The 20,448-nt window shown below is 41.6% G+C and overlaps 1 protein-coding gene across 3 annotated transcripts in view; it reads left to right on the top strand.

The window, feature by feature from the left end:
* Positions 1 to 20,448, top strand: part of KIF5C (kinesin family member 5C) — a 123,371-nt gene that overhangs the window by 63,045 nt on the left and 39,878 nt on the right. For all 3 annotated transcript variants that reach the window (XR_012646350.1, XM_075000720.1, XM_075000722.1), the window contains exons 9-12: positions 2,843 to 2,947; positions 3,299 to 3,447; positions 10,095 to 10,243; positions 18,089 to 18,264. Coding sequence is in view for 2 of the 3 variants with exons in the window: in XM_075000720.1 (XP_074856821.1) it covers positions 2,843 to 2,947; positions 3,299 to 3,447; positions 10,095 to 10,243; positions 18,089 to 18,264 (579 nt within the window). In the remaining variant the exon portion in view is untranslated. The remainder of the gene's footprint in view (positions 1 to 2,842; positions 2,948 to 3,298; positions 3,448 to 10,094; positions 10,244 to 18,088; positions 18,265 to 20,448) is intronic.

The raw sequence follows: 20,448 nt of genomic DNA, 5'->3' as shown, positions 1-20,448 counted from the left end.
CTTGCACAATGAGGAGAGATACGGGTGTAGTGCTCAAATAACTAGTTTACTGAGCCAAAGAAAAAATAGTGCAAAAGAAATGGTGCAATAAAAAAGCTATTTACATACAGTGCAGTGCAGTGAACTATTTGCAGTGGGGGGGTGGTCTTGGGACGTGGGGGCCTCAACATGGAGGCAGTAGGGGGCTACAAACCAAAGGGGGAGCAGGATCCTGAATGGTGTCAGCCTCAGGATTCTCTCCCACCACACTGTTGGGGCTGCGATGGGGTGGAGACCCATGGGGAGGTACAGAGGTGGTGGGGCTGGAACTGCGTCGGCCTTGGGAACAGGGTGGTGAGCATGGCCCTCAGCTACTGCAGGAGGTCCAGGGGGCCCTGCGGGGTGGTGGGGATGGTAGGGGTGGCAACCACAGGCATCAAATAATCAGAGGCTGGTGGTGGCATCAAAGCAGGACATGGGTTAGTCCTAGGCCTTGTGGCTGCCCTCCCTATCATCCCACACCTGCCTCTCCATGATCTCAGTCAACCTCCCGAGGGCAGCATTGTGGTCCCTCTGGAGGCACTCCTGATTGTGGCAATGGCCCTTCTAGTTGTGGGCTTGCCCTGGTGGCAGGGCGGGGCTGGCTCACCCTGGTGATGAGGTGGGGCTTGCCCAGCCCCTGGATAATGTAGGTGCAGCTGTAAGGAAGGCAAGGAGGGGAGACGGTGAGTCATTCATGCAATACTTCCTGTAGGACCCTGCCCCACTCTGTGAGCAGTGTCCCGCACCTCCCTCTGCCCCGGACCATGGGACAGGAATGTCCCTGGAGCAAATCCACTTGTGGCCTGCACAACAGGACCTTCTGCATGAGGGCTCCACAGTGCCTCAGGGACTGGGCTGTCTGCAGCCCCACCGCTTGATGGGCTAGCGGCCAAGGGGGATGTCTGGCCAGAGAGAAGGTTAAGGGGGTGGACATGGCTGTCACCCACTGCGGGAGGTCCAGGAGGCTCTGCAAGATGACCCTGTGGGACCCATCTGAGAGGGGGTCCCAGGAGTCACCCTGGGGCTCGTGGAGGCGGGCCTCCCTGGGGGTGGTTCCTCAAGGGCATCTGTCATGCTGCTGGCTGGTGTGGCTGTGGGCAAGTTGGAGGGAGCTATATGGCATGGTGCTGCCCAATGCTCAGCTTCCCACCATGGGGTTTCCTGGGCTCCCTGTGGCCTTAAGAAGGGCCACAGTCAGGAGCCATTGAGTGCTGATTGCTGTGGATTGGGTTTCTCCCTGGGGCACCTGTGCAGTGCCCTGCAGGCCTTTTCTGTCAACAGAAGCCCCCCGCCCCACTGGAACATCTAGACCTGCCTTTTGTTAGCAGATATCTGTCAACAGAGGTGTTCTTCCTTGTGGGAGCGGGGTACAGCTGTCAACAAAAATGCTGTGTTCTGTCTGCTTACTGTCATCAAAACATGCTTGTGAATCTGGATGCTCCCCAGGGTTTGTTGACAAAACGGCCCCTCTAGTGTAGACCTAGCGTTAATGCTTGCTGTAATGGAAAGTTGTGTTTATTCAGTAGCATCTAGAGAAGGCTGTGTAAGCATGAGAATAGACTTTTTTCTGTGAGGTTCTGTTGGGGGTGGGTGTCATGTAACCTTTTTTGTAAGGTTTTACAGTTTTAATATGGGTATGTCTCATTTCCAGTGCATCAGTTTATGTAGCATGTTAGAGTGTGGAGACATTAGTCTTTAATGCAGTAGCTGATGATGGCTGATGGCTACCTATATGTTTTTGTGGCTCCCTGCCTAATGATTTTCATAATGGTGATTGCATAAGCTATTTTTACTTTTTTGTTTGGAAAGAGACCAAATGTTAAGCAGAAAGCACCCATTTACTCAGAAGAATAATGGGTCCAAACAGAATTACAGTGGAACAAAACTCCATTTTGTTGCCCAGAATTGATCTGAATGTCAAACAAAATGTCTAGTTGTAAATAAATAATAGAAGATTCCTTGGTTACAAGGATTACTTCAGGTCTAATTTAGAATTCTCTTGAATTTCTCCATGCTTTCTACCCACACATTTGACACTGAGAAGTATTTGAGTGTTTCTCAAACTTTAATAGTATGGATGGTTCTTCCCTAATGGAAATGGTAAAATGTTGTTTTGCAATATATTGCATATCTGGTAAAATATCCTTCACAATTTTTTCCATAAGCCCATTGGAAGTTGTTTTTACATTAAAACAGAAAAAAGCACTTTCAGTCATATGTATGCATGAATGTATTGTATGTCCATTAGAAAATTCAGAGTATTACTATAGTGGTTTGGGAAATGAGTTCCCAGTTAGCTTCCATTCTCTATCTAAATTCACAGATTTGTTAAATTGTTTGGTGATTTTCATTAGAAAATGGGAAATTATGTAGCCTCTCATTTGGGTAGCTTGTTTATTAATGGAAAAAAAATTTCACTTGTCAATGACATAGCATCCATTCCCCTGGCTGTTTGCAGAAGCAATAGCAGGCATATACTGTGCCTTCAGTGGTACAACTAAAAAGAAGTGTATGGCTCAATCCTCCACTTCTTAAAAATCCTAATGAGCTTGTTGGTTCCAAGTAACCTATTCCTATTCCTTGTTCCTATTTTGAGATCATGGGAAGAGAACCAAGAGAGAGATGGAAAATCCCATTAAATAGACATTTTCTAAGATGCTCTAAAACTACTAGATACCCTTTTTCGGGGGGGGGGAAGGGGGTAGGTAACTTTTCTCTTTCAAGTTTCTCTATCTTTTCCATTGTCTATCCCTGTATTTTAATATTGTTCGCACAAGCAATCCTTGACAGTTTAGTCTGATTTACTTCTGCTGTGTGATAGGTCAGCAAAACTGGAGCAGAGGGCTCTGTTCTTGATGAAGCTAAAAATATTAATAAGTCTTTGTCTGCTCTGGGCAATGTCATCTCAGCCTTGGCAGAGGGAACTGTAAGTAACCCTTTTTTAAATTTCTGTGCCTGTAAATAATAATAATAAAAGCTGTATTTGTCGGCTTTCTTTACCATGGATGCATGAAATTAGCAAACATCTCCACTTAGAAAGTATTAGTGTTGAAGTTTAAACTAATATAACACCATTTTTTATGTAATCTAGAAAGTTTTATAATGAAAAGTATCTCTTAATGCCTACCAATTGAACTGCATGAACAATTCATCTCAATAGTATCAGAATAAGTACATCACACCTTGCAAAATCAGAGAAATCTAAATCATTGGTACATGCTCTTTCTTATGTGTGTATTAAGTTACTTTTCAAACTATTTTTATCTCTTTCACTTAGAAAACCCATGTTCCATACCGAGACAGCAAAATGACTCGAATTCTTCAAGACTCACTGGGTGGAAACTGCAGAACTACCATTGTTATCTGCTGTTCTCCCTCCATCTTCAATGAAGCAGAAACTAAGTCTACCCTAATGTTTGGACAAAGGTGAGTTCACCCCGTGTTGGCCTGGACATTGTTTCCTCTGTCTGCTCTGGCAGCATGTTCTGAATCAGCTGGACTGCAGAGTGTTTAGGAGAGAACCATGCTAGGTGGGCATTTTTTTTTTCAATGGAGGCTTCAGTTTCTGTACAAACTGCAGTTAAAAAATAGTTTGTACAGAAGGATTCTACAGAAAAGTACATGACATCATTATTTAGATGATAAGAAAAAGCATTCTGACAGTACAAAACTATATTGGGCAAGAGTTTAAAGACATGTCTCATCGCTGGAAGGACTTAGTACAGTAGCATCACTTTAAAGTGATGTGGTAATGGTAACAGCATTGTGGGTTTTTTTAACTATCTTCAAGCTAATAGTAGCCAATTTCTGGTTTTGTTTCATCTGGGTATCTTTCACGTGTGGCTGATTTTGAAGCTTGTACCTTGAGGTAATTTACAAGAGTGCAAAGGAAGTGTTTTCTGCCATCACTTTGAAGGAATATAATGTGTAATGTCTATTTCAGTAGGCTAATGCATAAAATTGGCAATATCCCATTTTAAAAGTTTCTGGAGATGAAGATGAAAATGAAGCAAAAGGGTGAAAATGGTCAGAATAATGATCTTTGTCACATATTGGTCCACAAGAAACAGTTCTATGAAGTCTGTTTTGGGAGTTGGCAAAAATGTGACAGACTTCTTGAATAATTAGCATTTTTATTTATAATAGCTGAAATCTCTGATACTTCTGTAAGTTATTTGCTTTCTGTCGTTCATGACTCTGATGACCTAAATATGTGCTAATAATTGCTCTTTGCAACGTAACTTACTTAACCATTTGTATAATATGTCGGAATTTCATTTGTCTGTCAGAAATGGAGTTATATTTCCTGATGTGCACAATTTGCAATAAAACTCACATTGCTGAAGGAGCATTTTATGTGGGATGGTATAAGAAAGTGGAATTTTTTTTAAAGGCGCCTTCCAGCTTCTATTGAAGTTAGTAGATTTTTTGTTCATTTTAGTGGGAGAAGGATGGGCTCTGTGTTTCCTAGATGATGCCTTTCTTACAAATGGACAGAAATGGGACCCAAGAGCCAAATATTTCAGTGGTCAGGGAAAGGCAGGTGAGTGGGATAAAGGCAGAGGAGGACAAAAGGCTCAACTGCCTATACCTGCTATGCATTTAGAACTTTGCTGGGTGGAACAAGTTAGTTGGTGGAGCTATAGGTGACAGTGGGTGGAACCATTCTGCAGCCTTTTCCCCCATGAACATTCTGATGTGGCTCCAGTGTTTAAATCCTCTTGTCACCTGGTAGGACAGGGCAGGTAGGACCCAGATATGGCAAAACAGACGAGCTATGGGAAGGATGACTGATTTCCTGTGAGTTTTGCTCGCATCGGAGAAGAGTCTTTGTCTGCTTCCTGCTCTGTGGTATCATAAACTACTTGCTTTGAATAGGAGCATGTGGAAGAATTACCCAGGGAGAGTTTTTTTTATGGGATTTTTGCTTCTGGATTTTTGGTGAGAGAGGAGCATTTGGCCCATTTGTAGTTAGGACAGAATCATAATTCAGAAATAGCTATAAAATGGAGAAATAGTCATTTTACATGCTTAAACCCAGGTATTATTATTTCTAAAGATTTTTCTCATTTAAATTGGTATCCTTGTGCAAAAATTAATTGGGTGTCTTGCAGATTGTTGCTTCTTTACAATGTTTAGATATGTGGTAAATGAGCAGTGAAATTGAGTAAATGCAAATATTAGGATATGATAATAGTAGTCATTTATAAAAACTTGGCTATGTCATGGGCAGTTGGTGTGGCTTATAGGCTTGCATACTGCCCACTGTTAGAAGTTGAGTAGGGCCAGGGGAGAGGTACTGTTAAACAGTATGATGGGTTCACACTGCTGTCATGTTCATACCTATAATTTTTTCATGTCGGGTTCAGTTCTTTCTTGTGAACATTTGCACCGCCTCATAATGTATCATAAAAAAACACATAGTCTCCATTGTTTCAACTCCATCTATTCAAACCAGTTGGATGCCCCGATCCTGTTTAGCTAGTGCCTCAATCCAGTGATGCATTTAAATAGGTGCTTAGCTTTACTCTTGTGAGCAAATGCTTCATTCGATTGGGGCCTAGAAGAGGTTAAGCCTGAGCTGCCTGTTTATTGTGATAAAGGTCAGAACACACTAGGCTGGACACAATGTAATTTTATAGTTCAAGGTAGGTGAAATATAAACTAACATGGTTTTTAAAGCTGCAAGAACATGAAAGTTACAATTTTCCCCTTCATAAGCATGCATTAATTTCCTCTAACATTACTGGAAATGATACTCACATTTGTTGTGTATAGATGGTGTCACATATGTATCAGTCGCCTTACGTCATACACACATTGCGAAGTGCATTGAATATCTGAAGTCCATTTTCTGTATGTAGATTTTCATCTTCCTGGATTCTAAAATGGACCTTCTGTTCAGAAGGCAAGTCAGTTTTTTTAGATAACGTCTGACTGGGCAGAGCTTGGCCAAGGAGAGCCTTGATTGCTGCTGCATGAATAATGGATGCAACAGTGTGAATTTGTTACACTTTTGCCATCTGAAAAACTGGAAATAACAAAGTAGGCTGGAAATGCAAAATATCTTTCTAGGCGTGAGAGAGCAATTTTATCTCGATGTGTTTTTGTTGTGTGTATTGTTTCTTATTTGGGGGTGGGATGCCAGCCTGGCTGTGGGTATTGGGAGAACAGTTGGATACTCCATTGTTATAATCAGTGGTATAGCTGTGTTGATCCCAGGTTTTTTTAATGTCCTCCTCCTTCCTCCCTCCATAACTCCCTCTCTCTCTCTCTCCCCCTCCCTCCCAGCCACCCCTCAGTACCTGGAAAGAGTTCTGCCATTGATATAATTAGACCACCCCAATGAGCAGTGGCTGTAGTTATGTCAGTGGGAGACATTACCACTGTGCATACTACTGCTTAGACTGGCAAAACTTTTGTGTCATTCAGGCGTATGGGTTTTTTCACACACCTGAGTGACACAAGTTTTGTCATTGTAAACAGCAGTGTAGACATGGCCCTGATCTCTCTCAATGCACTATGACAGCTAACCACCCTCATTCCAACCATGCATAATTGTCCTAAAACATTAGTGGTAGTGTCCCTAGTGCAGAGCAGTGAACTGTGAACAATGAGATACAAATGTATTGTGTTAAGATCAAGTGTACAGGAGGGGCTCTACCCTGCCTGGGTTTGGTGCTGTTCTCCAAGGCTTTTCTAGAAAGTAAATGGAAGTTATTATTTAGAGTGAACATTTTCTATCCTTAGCTGAGCCACCAAGGAAACCAGAAAGAGAACACTGGCTGTGCTTCTTTTTTCCTCTAGTAGGAAATAGTAGGGTAATAGGATATTGATAAGTTTTTAAACATTAAAGGAAATTTTCCAAATATGTTATGGTTTATGAATGATTATAATTTTCATGGTTTTTCCTTCTGGAGTTCTCCTGGCTCTTATTAAATCCTTGATGAACCCACATTTTCCTACCTGTAAAATATTTTACATTAATCCTGGAAAATTTAAACAATTTAAGATAATCTAATTAGATCCATTTTACAATGCTGAGTGAGGTACATATGCTTCTCTGGTAGTCACGTGACTGACTGTTTCTCATCCTCAAAACTCGGAATTCTTTTACCACATTTTCTTAAATAAAGCTGTCTCCAGTATGTATTGATGAATCATAAAATTGTAGTTGCCATTTGCTGTAGCCATGTTGGTCCCTGAAAATGAATCTGAATGGATAAGGTGTCGTATCTTTTTATACGATTAACTTGTGTGGGTCCATAAAAAGAATACTACCTCACCACCTTGGGTCTGCCATAACATAATATTGACAGTGTGACAGTATAATGTAGTAATTGTTGAAGCACAATTCATGGGAATGAAAATTTGAAACAGGCTTGTGGTCAGACAGCCAGCTCTTGAGTTTTCATAGGGACACCATATTAAAAAGGACAAAGGCTCGTTCTCATGCCAAAGATGTAAATAATAAAATGACTGTATCCCACATACACTAAAAACCACAGTGAAAATGATTGATTGTGTTGTGGTTGGGAGCAATGGGAGAGATGGTAGTTGCTGACGTGAAGTGAAATAGGGTTTCAGGATTTTTTGTTATCAACCACATTTTTATGATTTCTAGTGTCACTTAATGGAGCCATAAACGTTTAAAAAATTATGATGATCAGGCTTTTCAGCTAATGATTAGCCTGTATCTCTGGACTAGTTGTTGGAAATGTTCTATTTAAAACAGTTTCTTTTTCAGCCTTTCTGCATATCTTACACACTCTATCTCTAGATTGTTAAATTGCTTGTCCTAAGTCAGTGGTGTCCAACCTGCAGGACGCTGTGCAGTTTATTGGGGTTAGACATTAGTAGGCTGCCAGACAGGTGGTTTACCCTGTGTTCATAGGCATGGCTGCCCACAGCTCCCTGCGGCCACTCTTTGCTGTTCCTGGCCAATAAGAACTGTGGGCAGCCATACCTGTGGATGCACAGTAAGCCCACCTGTCTGGTGGTCCACCAGTAGCTTACTTTGAGGAACTACATGCAATTTGTGGGCCATAGGTTGCCCACTACTGTCCTACGTGTGGCTAATATTCCTTTGTTTAAAATGTGTTTAACCTGATGATGTTGCTTTCGTTCTGGTTGGCTCAATTGTTCTTATGTTCATTCCAAACCCAGACACCACTGTAGTTTTCCTAACAAGAGCTGGTGATATTTGAATGGTAAATAGTACATTCACTGGAAAGGGCAGTTTTTCATGTCACTGAAACTGCTTTTTGTGTGCAATAAATAGTTTGAGATGGTGCTTTTTCAGTGCCAGTATGTGCCAGTACTGAATACAGGCACCTCAGAAGCCCTAGCCAAGGAATCTCTGGCCAAGTGGCAGGAGGACCCCGCCAGGCACATGGCTGGGAGCTGGCTGGTCTGCAGAACCCTGCCAGCAACCTCAGCCGCAGGAGCCCTGGATGGAAGTGGGGTGAGATGGGGCAGGGAGCCAACTGAGTACCAGCTCCTCTTTTTTTATTTTACCCAAAAAAACGCACTGGTTTGAGACCAAACAAATTGAAGGATTTTTTTTTTTCAATCCAAACTTTTTTTTTGTAATTTTGAAGTGAAATATTTTGACTTTTAATTTCAAAATGGCATTTTGTTTTTAAATTCAGGTTTTATAAAAGAAAACCCCACTGAAAATAATCCAAGATACCTAATATTTGTGGATGGTGGTACAAAACATTTTGTACCACCCAAAGCAACTTTTTTCCCTTTGCGTGTGTGGAGGGGAGAAAATATACATAAAATTTTAAGTTCAAAACAATATTTATATTTTTCCACTTCGGCCTCAAACTGAAAAATCAGTTACTCAGTTCTATTCCTAACTCATTTTATTTTTAGAAAATATACGCAGAAAAACAGATGTCCTGCTAATCCTTCTGCATGTTTTGGATGCTGGGCTGTGTGGAGATTTTTGTGTGTGCAAAGCTACAATCACTGCTGACATAAACTAATTGCAACTAAATCAACTTCATTCGTTGTTACTGTTGATATATATATTAGTGTTGCTTACTTCCTAATCTAGCAGTATAATAAGGCTTGCAGTTTCGTTCATAATAGTGTGTGCTTTTCGAAGGCACACAAAGGCCTTTGGATATTGAGTATTAATAGTTTAACCAGTATAATTGGCTTGTCCATCTCAGACCACACCAGGCAAGACCTGTTAAGATCAGCGGTTCTGCACGTGGTCAATATCTAGATGGGAGGCAATGGAGAAAAAGCTGGTGCTCTTTATGCAGTTGTTCTGTGATTTTTTTGTCGGTGATACTCCTGATCAGTTCTGAGACCTTGCCACATTATGGCTTTAGGGAACAGGATGGCATTGAAGGAGCCATATTTAGTCAGGAATGAAAAATGTCCATTTTTCCCAGATGTGGTCAGGAGTTATTTCTTTTTCCTCTCCTTTTGAGAGAACAGGGTTAGCCATGACATCCCAACCACATTACAGTCTGGGTAGTCCTGTTCTGATTACTTGAACTCTCTTTGCATGTTTAGTTGGTTCTTGTATTCTTGTGCTAAAGCAGGTGTAGTGTTACTTTAGGGTATCCCAGGTGAATCAAAAAATTGACATGGAAATCTGTTCCTAACACGACATGCAGAGTCTTTCTTCTAATGAAGTTGTGGGAGAGGGAATTTGCACAGCTGTGATTTTTAAATAACTTGAGGAAAATTTAAAGTAAAACTTTCCTGTGCTGAATGCCTCCCACGGTCTGGCTTTTGGTTTTAATTTAAAAAGGGATATTTTGTAACTTCTGGGCCTCAGAATGCATCTGCTCTTTGAGCCTTGATCCCTTTACTAATCAGTTGCTGGGTTTGGTATAAGAAAACTTTTATATTTACACTCCAATGCACCAATGTTGCATGGTGTTGAAGAGAAGAGAAAGGGAAATATATTGCCTATACCTTAGAAAATAAAATACATTCAGTATTTTGGTCCTATTTCTTTAAAGCTGAACCCTTTCTGTGTTTACATAGTGAGGTACAAACAATGTAATGATTACTTATATTTTCATGCTTTCCTTATTACTGCACAGAGCCAAGACTATTAAGAACACGGTCTCTGTGAATCTAGAGCTGACTGCAGAAGAGTGGAAGAAAAAATATGAAAAGGAGAAAGACAAAAACAAGAGTTTGAAGAATGTTATCCAACATTTGGAGATGGAACTGAATAGGTGGCGAAATGGTGAGAAACAATGAAACAAAATGTATATTTTTAATTCTAGATGTTTAACTCTTTCTTTGGCTTGCAGTCATACAAGTTTTCAATCCCCGAAAATGTAAAATTTGCACCTATATTTCCAAATGAGGAAGTGTATTGTAATGGTAAAAGATACTGCCATAAGTGATTATTCAGTCTACTTGTTCCCTATATATTACAGAACCAGAAAAAACGGAGAATATATGTAGCAAGTTGGCCTAGTGAGTTAGTTGACTAGTTTCACCTCACAAAGATTGGGTTTTAGTTGTCATAACTAAAAATTAGTTACATTATATTGGACCACAGACTATTGACCAGGTGTCTTATTTGCCCTAACTAACAATCTTTGCTCAGAGGAGTACTAGCACTTGAACAGGAAGTAATAAATCAGGATTGAATTGGAGTGAGTTGCATAAGGAAGTTCGCACAGCATCTGTCTGCATCTTACTAGTCTCACAACAGTACGGGCTGAACCTCTCTAATCCAGAGCACTCTTATCTGGCAGCATCTGAAATCCGTCATGATTTTAGTTATCTGAATGACCACTCATCATGGGTGGGCCAAGTTTCCCGTGGTCCCATGAAGTTTGTTTACAGCAACCAGTCCTGGCTCTCAGGGTTGTGTGTTATTTATTTGTAATTTACCCCTACATGTCTTCCACTGCATCGTGGGCTCTTAAAAGTGTTGATAATGCTGCAAGATAGTATTGACCTCCCGTGGTTTGATTCTCTCATCTGGCAGTAGTCAGGTCCTGAGGATGCCAGACAAGAGATTCCATCTGTATTAAAGACTTTCATGAATACTTAATTTCACCAAACTATTTTGGAGAAGAATAAAGCCTTTGAGCATGGGGATGCATATGCATAATAGCTTAATTAATGTGTGGCAGCATCTTCTGTTTTTAACGTTCCTCACCTTCTTGGAGTCACTGTGCTAAAGCACAAGTATCAGTGAGGTAGCCGTGTTAGTCTGGATCTGCAAAAGCAACAAGGGGTCCTGTGGCACCTTATAAACTAACCGAAATGTATGAGCATAAGCTTTCGTGGGCTTCGTCAGATGCTAAAGCACAATAATTCCTTTCAAGATAAGGGCTCTACAGAGTCGGTCTTTTAAGTGGCTTCTTAGAATCTGTAGATCTCTTTGCCCTTAGGGGGTACATCTATACTGCATTTAAAACCCATGACTGACCTGGACTAGCTGATCACTGGCTCAAATTAGAGGTATGCTTAATTTCATTGTAGATATATGGACTCAGACTGGAGTCAGGATGGGAGGGCCACAGAGTTCAGGCTGTAGCTCATCCCCATATTTCTACGCCTCAATTAAATAGCCCCACAAGCTCAAGCCAACTGGCCTATGCCAGCTGTGGGTGTTTAACTGTAGTGTAGACATGTCCTTTGTGAATGCAGATGCCTTCATGGCCCTTGTGGGGAACAGCCACCATTGCTGCCTCTGTGCTTTTCACAGGATCAGACCACAATCTCATCTGAGAAATGAGAGCACAGAGAAGGGTGCTCTAGTTTGTGAGTTTCCCAACATGATCCAATTCAGGGTAGACAAAACTGCAGGGGCTCTTTATTTGGAATCGTAATAAACCAGAGGTTCCCAACTCTTCCATAGTAAGGGCTAGATTTTATAATCCGCTTCCTCCTCTTTACAAGTAAATGGACTGCTTTTCTCACATTAGTGAGTGACTAATGGCTCTGGGACAACTACAACATTGCTTTCTGTGGAAAAGTAGTACAGTAAACTCTTTCATATCCAGCATTCTATCCTCTCTCAAATAACTGACATTTTAATCATAAATAAATTTTAGTAATGTTTTCCATAAGTACACTATAGTGCAAGTCAATAGAAATAAATACAGCAAGTACCATATAGTTTACAGTGTACAACACTACTGTTGTTGGTAAGTAAAGTATTCTGCGTACATCCTAGTTTGCTTCTTAATACCTAATCTTGTTTTTCTTTAGTGTTATGTGTTGCTAGGTACACCTCTCTATTATCCAGAATGTTTGAGTATCCAGCAACCTCCCAGTCCCAGGGCTGCGGGAGGTGAAAGCTTACTGAATTAAGGAAGTGTGTATTTTTAGCGTCTCTTAATGCTGTTTAGCAGTTGAGGAAAATTAGGAGGAGAGTCCGTTAACCACAATTTGGGAGCCTGTATAGCCCAAACCATTGTTTTGGTTTGGCCTTTTTTTCCCAAAGTTTTATTGCACACTTCAGGAACGTATGTAATAGAGAACTAAAACTTAAAACATAAAAAGCAAAATGATCTCAAGCTGAAATCATTGATTGCTTTAGGTTTATCATATTGAACAGACAGCTAATTAAGGGCACCTTGCACCTCACAACATTTGTCAATGTTGACCTGACCATCAGGCTGTAACGACTTGCTGCCTAGTAATGCTGCCATAGGCTGGTTCATCCTAGTCCAGTCTCTGCCAATTTAGCTCTTTTCCTGGTATGTTAGAAATCTCCCGGCTGTATAACACGTAGATGAAATGTTCCTGCTGGAAATCCGTAGATGCAAGGAAGAGCGTAATTTTCAACAAAGCTTTAAAAAAAATAAACCCTGTACAGTTATTAGTTATACCATAGTCCCTCATTTTACGCGAGGGTTGCATTCCTGCGCACCCATGCGTAACTGGAATTTTGTGTAAGTCGGGGGGCAGCTTTTTCCCTCAGCGGAACACATGTTCTGCAGCTGCAGAAGCAGCAGGAGCACCTGGCGCTTCTTTTGAAAGGTAAGCCCTAGGGTTGTGGGGGGCAGTTGGGGAGGGTTAAACCTGGGGTGAGTTAGGACTGTAGGGGGTTGGGGGAGTGGAGTTGACCTAGAGCCACGTGTGCAGGAGGGGTGGGAAGTTAAACTGGTGCGGGAAGGGGCGGGTTAGAGCCACGCGTGGGGGTGGTGACCCAGGCCATAGGGGGTTTGAACTGGGGCTGGGGGAGTTGATGCAGAGCTGCGTGTGGAGAGTGCTGAGCTGGAGCCGGGCATGGGGGGTGGGGGGTGAGTGGGGCTGGGGGAGCGAGATTTTGAGTTGCACTTGTGTTAATGCAACTTAAGCACAATTCGAACTTGCTCATTTCAAGGGTTTACTGTATTAGAATTGGACTAGTCAGTCATCACCTTTTGGCCGTGTCTACACTAGCCCCAAACTTTGAAATGGCCACGCAAATGGCCATTTCGAAGTTTACTAATGAAGCGCTGAAATACATATTCAGCGCCTCATTAGCATGCGGGCGGCCGCGGCGCTTCGAAATTGACGCGGCTCGCCCCGACGGGGCTCCTTTTCGAAAGGACCCTGCTTATTTCGAAGTCTCCTTATTCCCATGAGCAGATGGGAATAAGGGGACTTGGAAGTAGGCGGTGTCCTTTAGAAAAGGAGCCCCGCTGGGGCGAGCCGTGTCAATTTCGAAGCGCCGTGGCTGCCCGCATGCTAATGAAGCACTGAATATGCATTTCAGCGCTTCATCAGTAAACTTCGAAATGGCCATTTGCGTGGCCATTTCCAAGTTTGGGGCTAGTGTGGATGTAGCCTTTCTGTCGTTAGTATGTAATAACTTTTAGGAGAAGAGCATTTTGAGTTGATAACGAGACCCAGATGGGGCAACATATTGGTATTTGATTTTTTTTTTTCTTGAAACAAAATTTGAAAGCAGTCTTCTGTTTAATTTTAACCTACAAATTTGGTGTCTTCTATGGCTTTGCTCAAAATAAATGAAGTAATTTGTGACTAAATGATTTTGTCTGTGTCACCCAGTAAATTGAATTCATTTGTTGGAGGTAATTTCAAGTAACTTTTCTAGAGCATAAAAGATCATATGTTAGCTACAATTACACGGTTGCTTTTCTAACCACCTAATGAATGGAACAATGTATTGTAGTTTGTTAGTACAGTGTTCAGTAGGTACATGTGGAATAATTGGGCTGTTGTAGAGCATTTGCTTGGTAAATAAGTATGAAATTGAATAGAAAATGTAATTTTAATTTTTTTTCTTGTAGATCTTTTTTTAACGTGGTTTTCACTCTGGTTTGTTACAAAATAATTAAACAGTACTTAGAACTGTTATACCATATCTAGCTCCAAAATATTTTCAGTTAAATCCATGTAAATCTGGAGTCACTGCACTGAATTTAATGAGTTGCTCTAGATTTACGTGTATGCAGTTGAAAGCAGCAGTTGGCCTCTGGAACTGCTATCATTAATAACACAGAACTCTGTTTTCTCTTCTGTTGTACCAACAGCTTCTGGAAATAAGAAACTGCACAGCAAATTTTGGAACTATACCAGTTATTTAGCTGGTGAAAATGCAAGCTGTTTACAATAGTTTTCATAAGTACTAACATTGACATAGGGTTGGGGAAGGCACAGTAAGAGGAGATGCAAACATTTATAAAGAGATCTCATTAATTTCTAACCTTTTATTTTTATTTTAAACACTGTTTTCTAACATGGAATTCTGCTTTCTGGTGTCTGGAGCACAGCTGAGTATTTCCTAGGTGTGAGATAGACATTAGAATAAGCAGTCCATTAGAACTGCATTAGAGACTGTCATCTGATCACCTCCTGCCTGCCCTCTGGTGGCTTTCAGATGGAATTTCTGTGGAGCTCAGCAAAGGTGCTGCTTTCGGTACAAAGAGCTGTTCCATTCTCTGCACAGGGTTCAGCTCATGTAGGGGGAGGGAAGATAATTTGGGAGGTAGTTTTTATGTTTCAAGTTACAACATGTAAATGTCAGTTTAAAGGCTTTTACCTACTCTAGTATTCTGACACACAATGACATGTTGACAAATAGTTAACTCTGACTACTTTTCCATAGTGCTTTACTGTTTTCTTCTCTTATTAAAAATTAACTGTAATTATGGGGAAAAACACTTCGATGGGGTTGTGGCAGGAGAAGAATGTCAGCCAAGCCTGTGTTTACGCAGCTAGTGATCAAAAGATTAATTAAACCTAATACACACAAAACCTGATAACCTGAAGTAAAGGCATACCAGTGATTTGGCATGGACAGATATGAAAACCTTTGAATTTATGGTCAGAAGATACATTATTCTTACACTGAACATCATGCATAAAGTCTTCAGTGGGAAGAGGCAACTGCTTTTGATTTTGATGAAAACAGGAGAAATCATACTTCTCTGTTAATGTAAGTATTCTTTTACCCAGGCTGGTGGTGGTTTTCCTTATTACCGTCAGCTGACTGTAATGATAGCTTTCTCAGGCTATCTCTGGAGATTCGGACCATGTCAGTGCAGGGAATATTTCTCCATTAGTGCTGTGGAGACAATTGCCATGGAGACTGTTTTGCCTGGTATTGGTTCTTGTGTAATGCTGGGAATTCATAATCTCCTAATATGCTTGTATGTTTGATTCTTTTTGTTAAACATAACTCTCCTTTCCAACCATCACGGAAGGACAGTAGCATTTTAGAAGACAGAACAGAGATTCCTGGCTGTATGCAGCTCTACAAGAAACTGTCTTTTCTTTTCCCTCTTAATAGATGCACCTTCTCCCCACCTCCCACTCCCCACCCTCCACCCAATCCTATCTTGCTGGTCTGGCTTAGAAGCCAATTAATTGCATTCAGAAATGTGTTCCTGTCTTTCTGACCTTTTGAATAGCATTGTTTGGTGAAAGACTCTATAAAAGGTGACTCTTTAGCTACGTCTACACGTGAAGCCTACATCGAAGTAGCTTATTTCGATGAATAACGTCTACACTTTCTCCAGGGCTGGCAACGTCGACGTTCAACATCGACGTTGCGCAGCACCGCATCGAAATAGGCGCTGCGAGGGAACGTCCACACGCCAAAGTAGCACACATCGAAATAAGGGTGCCAGGCACAGCTGCAGACAGGGTCACAGGGCGGACTCAACAGCAAGCCGCTCCCTTAAAGGGCCCCTCCCAGACACAGTTGCACTAAACAACACAAGATCCACAGAGCCGACAACTGGTTGCAGACCCTGTGCATGCAGCATGGATCCCCAGCTGCCGCAGCAGCAGCCAGAAGCCCTGGGCTAAGGGTTGCTGCACACGGTGACCATAGAGCCCCGCAGGGGCTGGAGAGAGAGCGTCTCTCAACCCCTCAGCTGATGGCCACCATGGCGGACCCCGCTATTTTGATGTTGCGGGACGCGGATCGTCTACACGTGCCCTACTTCGACGTTCAACTTCGAAGTAGGGCGCTATCCCCATCCCCTCATGGGGTAGCGGCTTCGACGCCTCACCGCCTAACGTCGATGTTAACATCGAAATAGCGCCCAACACGTGTAGCTGTGACGGGCGCTATTTCGAAGTTAGTGCCGCTACTTCGAAGTAGCGTGCACGTGTAGACACGGCTTTTGTCTCCAAGTGGCACTGTAGTAAACACAAAGATGTATGCACAAATCGTATTGAATTTGGTCAGTTCCAATTAAACGTGAACACATCTGCAATGTAGGAGAGGGATATTTTTAATGTAGGATTTTTGTGGTGCTGGATTTTATTTTAAAGCTTACATTTTATTTTCTCACTGATCACGTCTGGGCAGCATTGGTCATTACACTCTCATGTCCTGTTTTTAATCCTGGGTCTGAATGACCATGTCTGCTTTCCTTTTATTTTGTTTGTGTTATGTACTTTGCTTACCTAACAACTTTATGGATAGTCACTTCTGTAACCTGTGCAGACATTTTTAGTTATCACTTCATCTGTGGCAGGGGTGTAAGAAGTAGGGGGCAGGCCCTCTCATGGAGGGCATGAAATTTCATGCAGGGGTGAAATTTCATGATTTACTGCTGGGTGTCAGGCTCATCCATATAATCATAAATGTTGAAATATATTGTTTTTGTATATGTGTATTCATTAACATTTATATACTGATTAGTAGAGTTTTTACATTCTGCATTCTTATTTTCTTACATGTGCCCAAAGGGTTGTGGGTTTTTTTTTTTTTGTATAAACATAGTTGAAATTTCCATAAGTTTGGATGACATTAGACAGGTTGATGGGACCTGCTAATTGCAGGGACAAAAAGTGGGGCTTGCTATACAATGTTTGTTCGCCCCAGATCTAGAGAACAATGATTTGATAGGCTCTCCCTTAAACTGTTGCTATTTTCTAACATTTAAAAGTACCTTCATGGAGAATCTCCTTCCCAACAATACACACAGTGTTTATCATTCAGAGGAGTGTGCCCATCAGATGATAACAAATGTCTTTTCAATTTCTGGCATAAACAATTTGTCTGTTTCTTTTCAATGAGTTGCAACAGACAAGAGATTGGAATACACATATGTTTTTGTTTAAGAAAATGTTTCACAGAAAATTCTTCTGAGGGTGGGGGAAGTTTAGAAAAAATACCCTTTCTAGTTTTATTCTGACTACATAAATTATTTCATTTTAGATGCCCAGAGTTACAATTGCACATTGCTTTTTCCTGTTTCAGTTTCTGATTGTATTGGTAGCTTACTGTTTCCATGCAGCTGTTTGGTCCTTTGTATTCCTCTAGCAATACATAGGGGGTGGCTGGGAGAAGATGACAGGAAAATGGAGGAAATAGATCCTGAAGTATTTCTCTGTATGCAATGCTAATACTCTTTAAAATGGGTATTTTTCCCCCTCTTTCTTACTTCAGTCCTCCTAATTCCCAGTGTGGGGGTGTGGCCATACCATCCCTTAATCTGGCTGAATGCTTGTGGGTTTTTTTGTGGTTTCTTTCTTCAGGTGCTTCTGGCTTGTACTCAGAACCAGTGTGTCTCACCTAATACTTCTTTTCAGAACTGCCCCTGTTTCCTATGGATTCTAATGACTCTTTCTGTAAATTTGCTCCTGGCCATTACAGGAGAAGCAGTGCCTGAGGATGAGCAGATCAGTGCTAAGGAGCAGAAAAATCTGGAGCCATGTGACAACACACCCATCATTGACAACATTACACCTGTTGTTGCCAGCATCTCAAATGAGGAGAAGCAGAAATATGATGAAGAGATTACTAGTCTCTACAGACAGCTGGATGATAAGGTCTGGAAATTTTCTAGGAGTTTGCTGTATGTATATAAACTGCTTCCCAACAGCCCATGGACAAACTTCAGGCTGTATTCTGTTTACTATTTGGCAGGAGTCTAGCCTCCATCTTCACAGCTTGGAAGGAGTGCACAGGACTACCTGCTCTCACAGTTGTGAGAGGTGCCTAGAAGTCTGTCTCACTCCCCACAAGTGAGGGGGCTGTGGGTTTGCTCCAGTTTATGTAGTTTTAAAAAGGCTTTCTCTGCTACGTTCTTGCACTAATCTGTCTGTGTGTTCTTGGCTTGTGGGTATATCCTAACTGACTTCCGTTATCTTTCTCAAAGTTGCTTGTTTCAGTCTGACCCTTGTATGGAACTGCTTGAACTGCTTTAAGGATTTTTCTGTGTTGTCTATACGAACTTTATGTTCTCCCTGCTGTTACTCTCAAGGGCCTCTGTTTATGGTAAATATAGATCCGATGGATTATTTTTTCCCTTCTGCTGTGCCACTGTGATCATAACTGCATAGCATTATAAATAAACTTTAACTCTTCTGTTACTGGTCTGCCACTTGATATTTAGTACAGATTAGCTGGCAGGATGATAGAATGGGGATAGTCTTCCAGCCTCTCTCTTCTTTAACACCTAGTGAATTTTTGCATGAGAGCCATATAATTGACATTCACTGAAATTTATACCAATCCACCATTTTCCATAATTACTCAGTGTGGAGGTCACAGATTTGCTGCATTTTTCATTTTGAGCCCCATGAATTTTCTTTCTGGGTATGTAGAAGGCAAGTCCAACCACTCAATTATTTACTTTTCCTCTGCCTCCTTTAGATCTACACAGGCTATATTATTCTTCAATGGACTGAATTGTGCTAGTCACCTGTATTTTTTTTTGAAGATGTGTTTCTCTAGGAAATATGGGAGTGCACAATTCAATCCATTATTACCCTGTGTGGAGACTAGGAAGGGCAGTCATCTTCCACTTAATCTAAAAAAGTGTTTCCCTTGTATAACTCAAAAGAATCCAAAGCTTAAGTTCACAGTGGATTTGAAAGGCCATTTTAAGTGTTGGGGAGTGAAGTGGTTTATACACTGTACTTGGTAGGTCGCCTTGCCATCAGAAGTCAATCTATTGTTAAGCGTGGTTGCCAGTAAAGCTTAGACCTCAGAGTGATTCTGATGAGACACAAAAGCAGCCACTTAGATGTTGAGTAGCTTTAGAGATAAACTTCCCTTTTCACCAGGATGGATGAGATGGACTTTGTCAGCTGCCAGCATTGACCTGTCTCTTTGGCTCCCTGAATCTAGAGAATATATTCAGTGGAGTTGGACATGTCTGTTTATTTCGACATCCAGTGACAATTTCAATCTCTGAGGATGTTGTGGTTTTTTTTTTTTTGTTTTGTTTTTGTTTTTTTTTTTTTTTAAAACTAAAAACCCAAAGTGTCTCTACAACTGAACACCTAATCTGGCAGCAGACACACAAAGGTGGATAATGTTTCCTTCAAGGCCCTTTGATAGGGAAGGAGAGAGGCAAATGTAACCATGTACACAGCACATGTTTTATGAAGTAATTTAGGGGTAACCGTAGTTCTTTTGTTGAATAAATCTCTCTCTAATCCATTTCCTTTCAGAACAACATGGCAGAAATTTTATAAATCCATGATCACAGCTAAAGTCAAATGTTTGTAGTGAAACTGCTGACTCATCTTTCCCTATAAAAGTGCCTCCATTTTGGGGGCACTGTGATTTGACAAGATTTCAGAACTCTCACTGTAAGCGAGGAGACAAGATACAAAAATGTGTTTTAGAATAGCCATTCTTTGGAGTCTAACTTTAGCAGTGAAGCTCTTCTGTTGTACAGTTGCACCTCTTAAATCTGGCACTCTTTGGTTTAGCAACATCCACAGATGCTTCTAGATCAGAGAGCCTGGGAGCCTATAGGCTGGAGGGTCAGCTGGGATCAGGGCAACAGCCCTGGCAGCCTGGCTATGGGCATTGCAGGACCGAGGCTGGAGTCCTGTGCTAGTCCTGGGCAGTGTGGAGTTGGGGCCAGAGTCCTGTGGTAGCTTTTCAGCTGAGCAGAGCTGGAGCCAGGTCAAGTGCTGGGGTTAGGCAGCATGGGGTTAGGGTCAGAGCTGGAGTATGTTGGTACCTCTCCAGCACCAGAAGTTTGGGGCTCTGCTGCC

Source organism: Carettochelys insculpta, chromosome 8 (assembly GCF_033958435.1).
Source record: "Carettochelys insculpta isolate YL-2023 chromosome 8, ASM3395843v1, whole genome shotgun sequence".
NCBI classification, from domain to species: Eukaryota; Metazoa; Chordata; order Testudines; family Carettochelyidae; genus Carettochelys; species Carettochelys insculpta.
The sequence above is the reverse complement of the archived record's forward strand: the minus strand, read 5'-3'. Positions and strand labels throughout refer to the sequence as shown.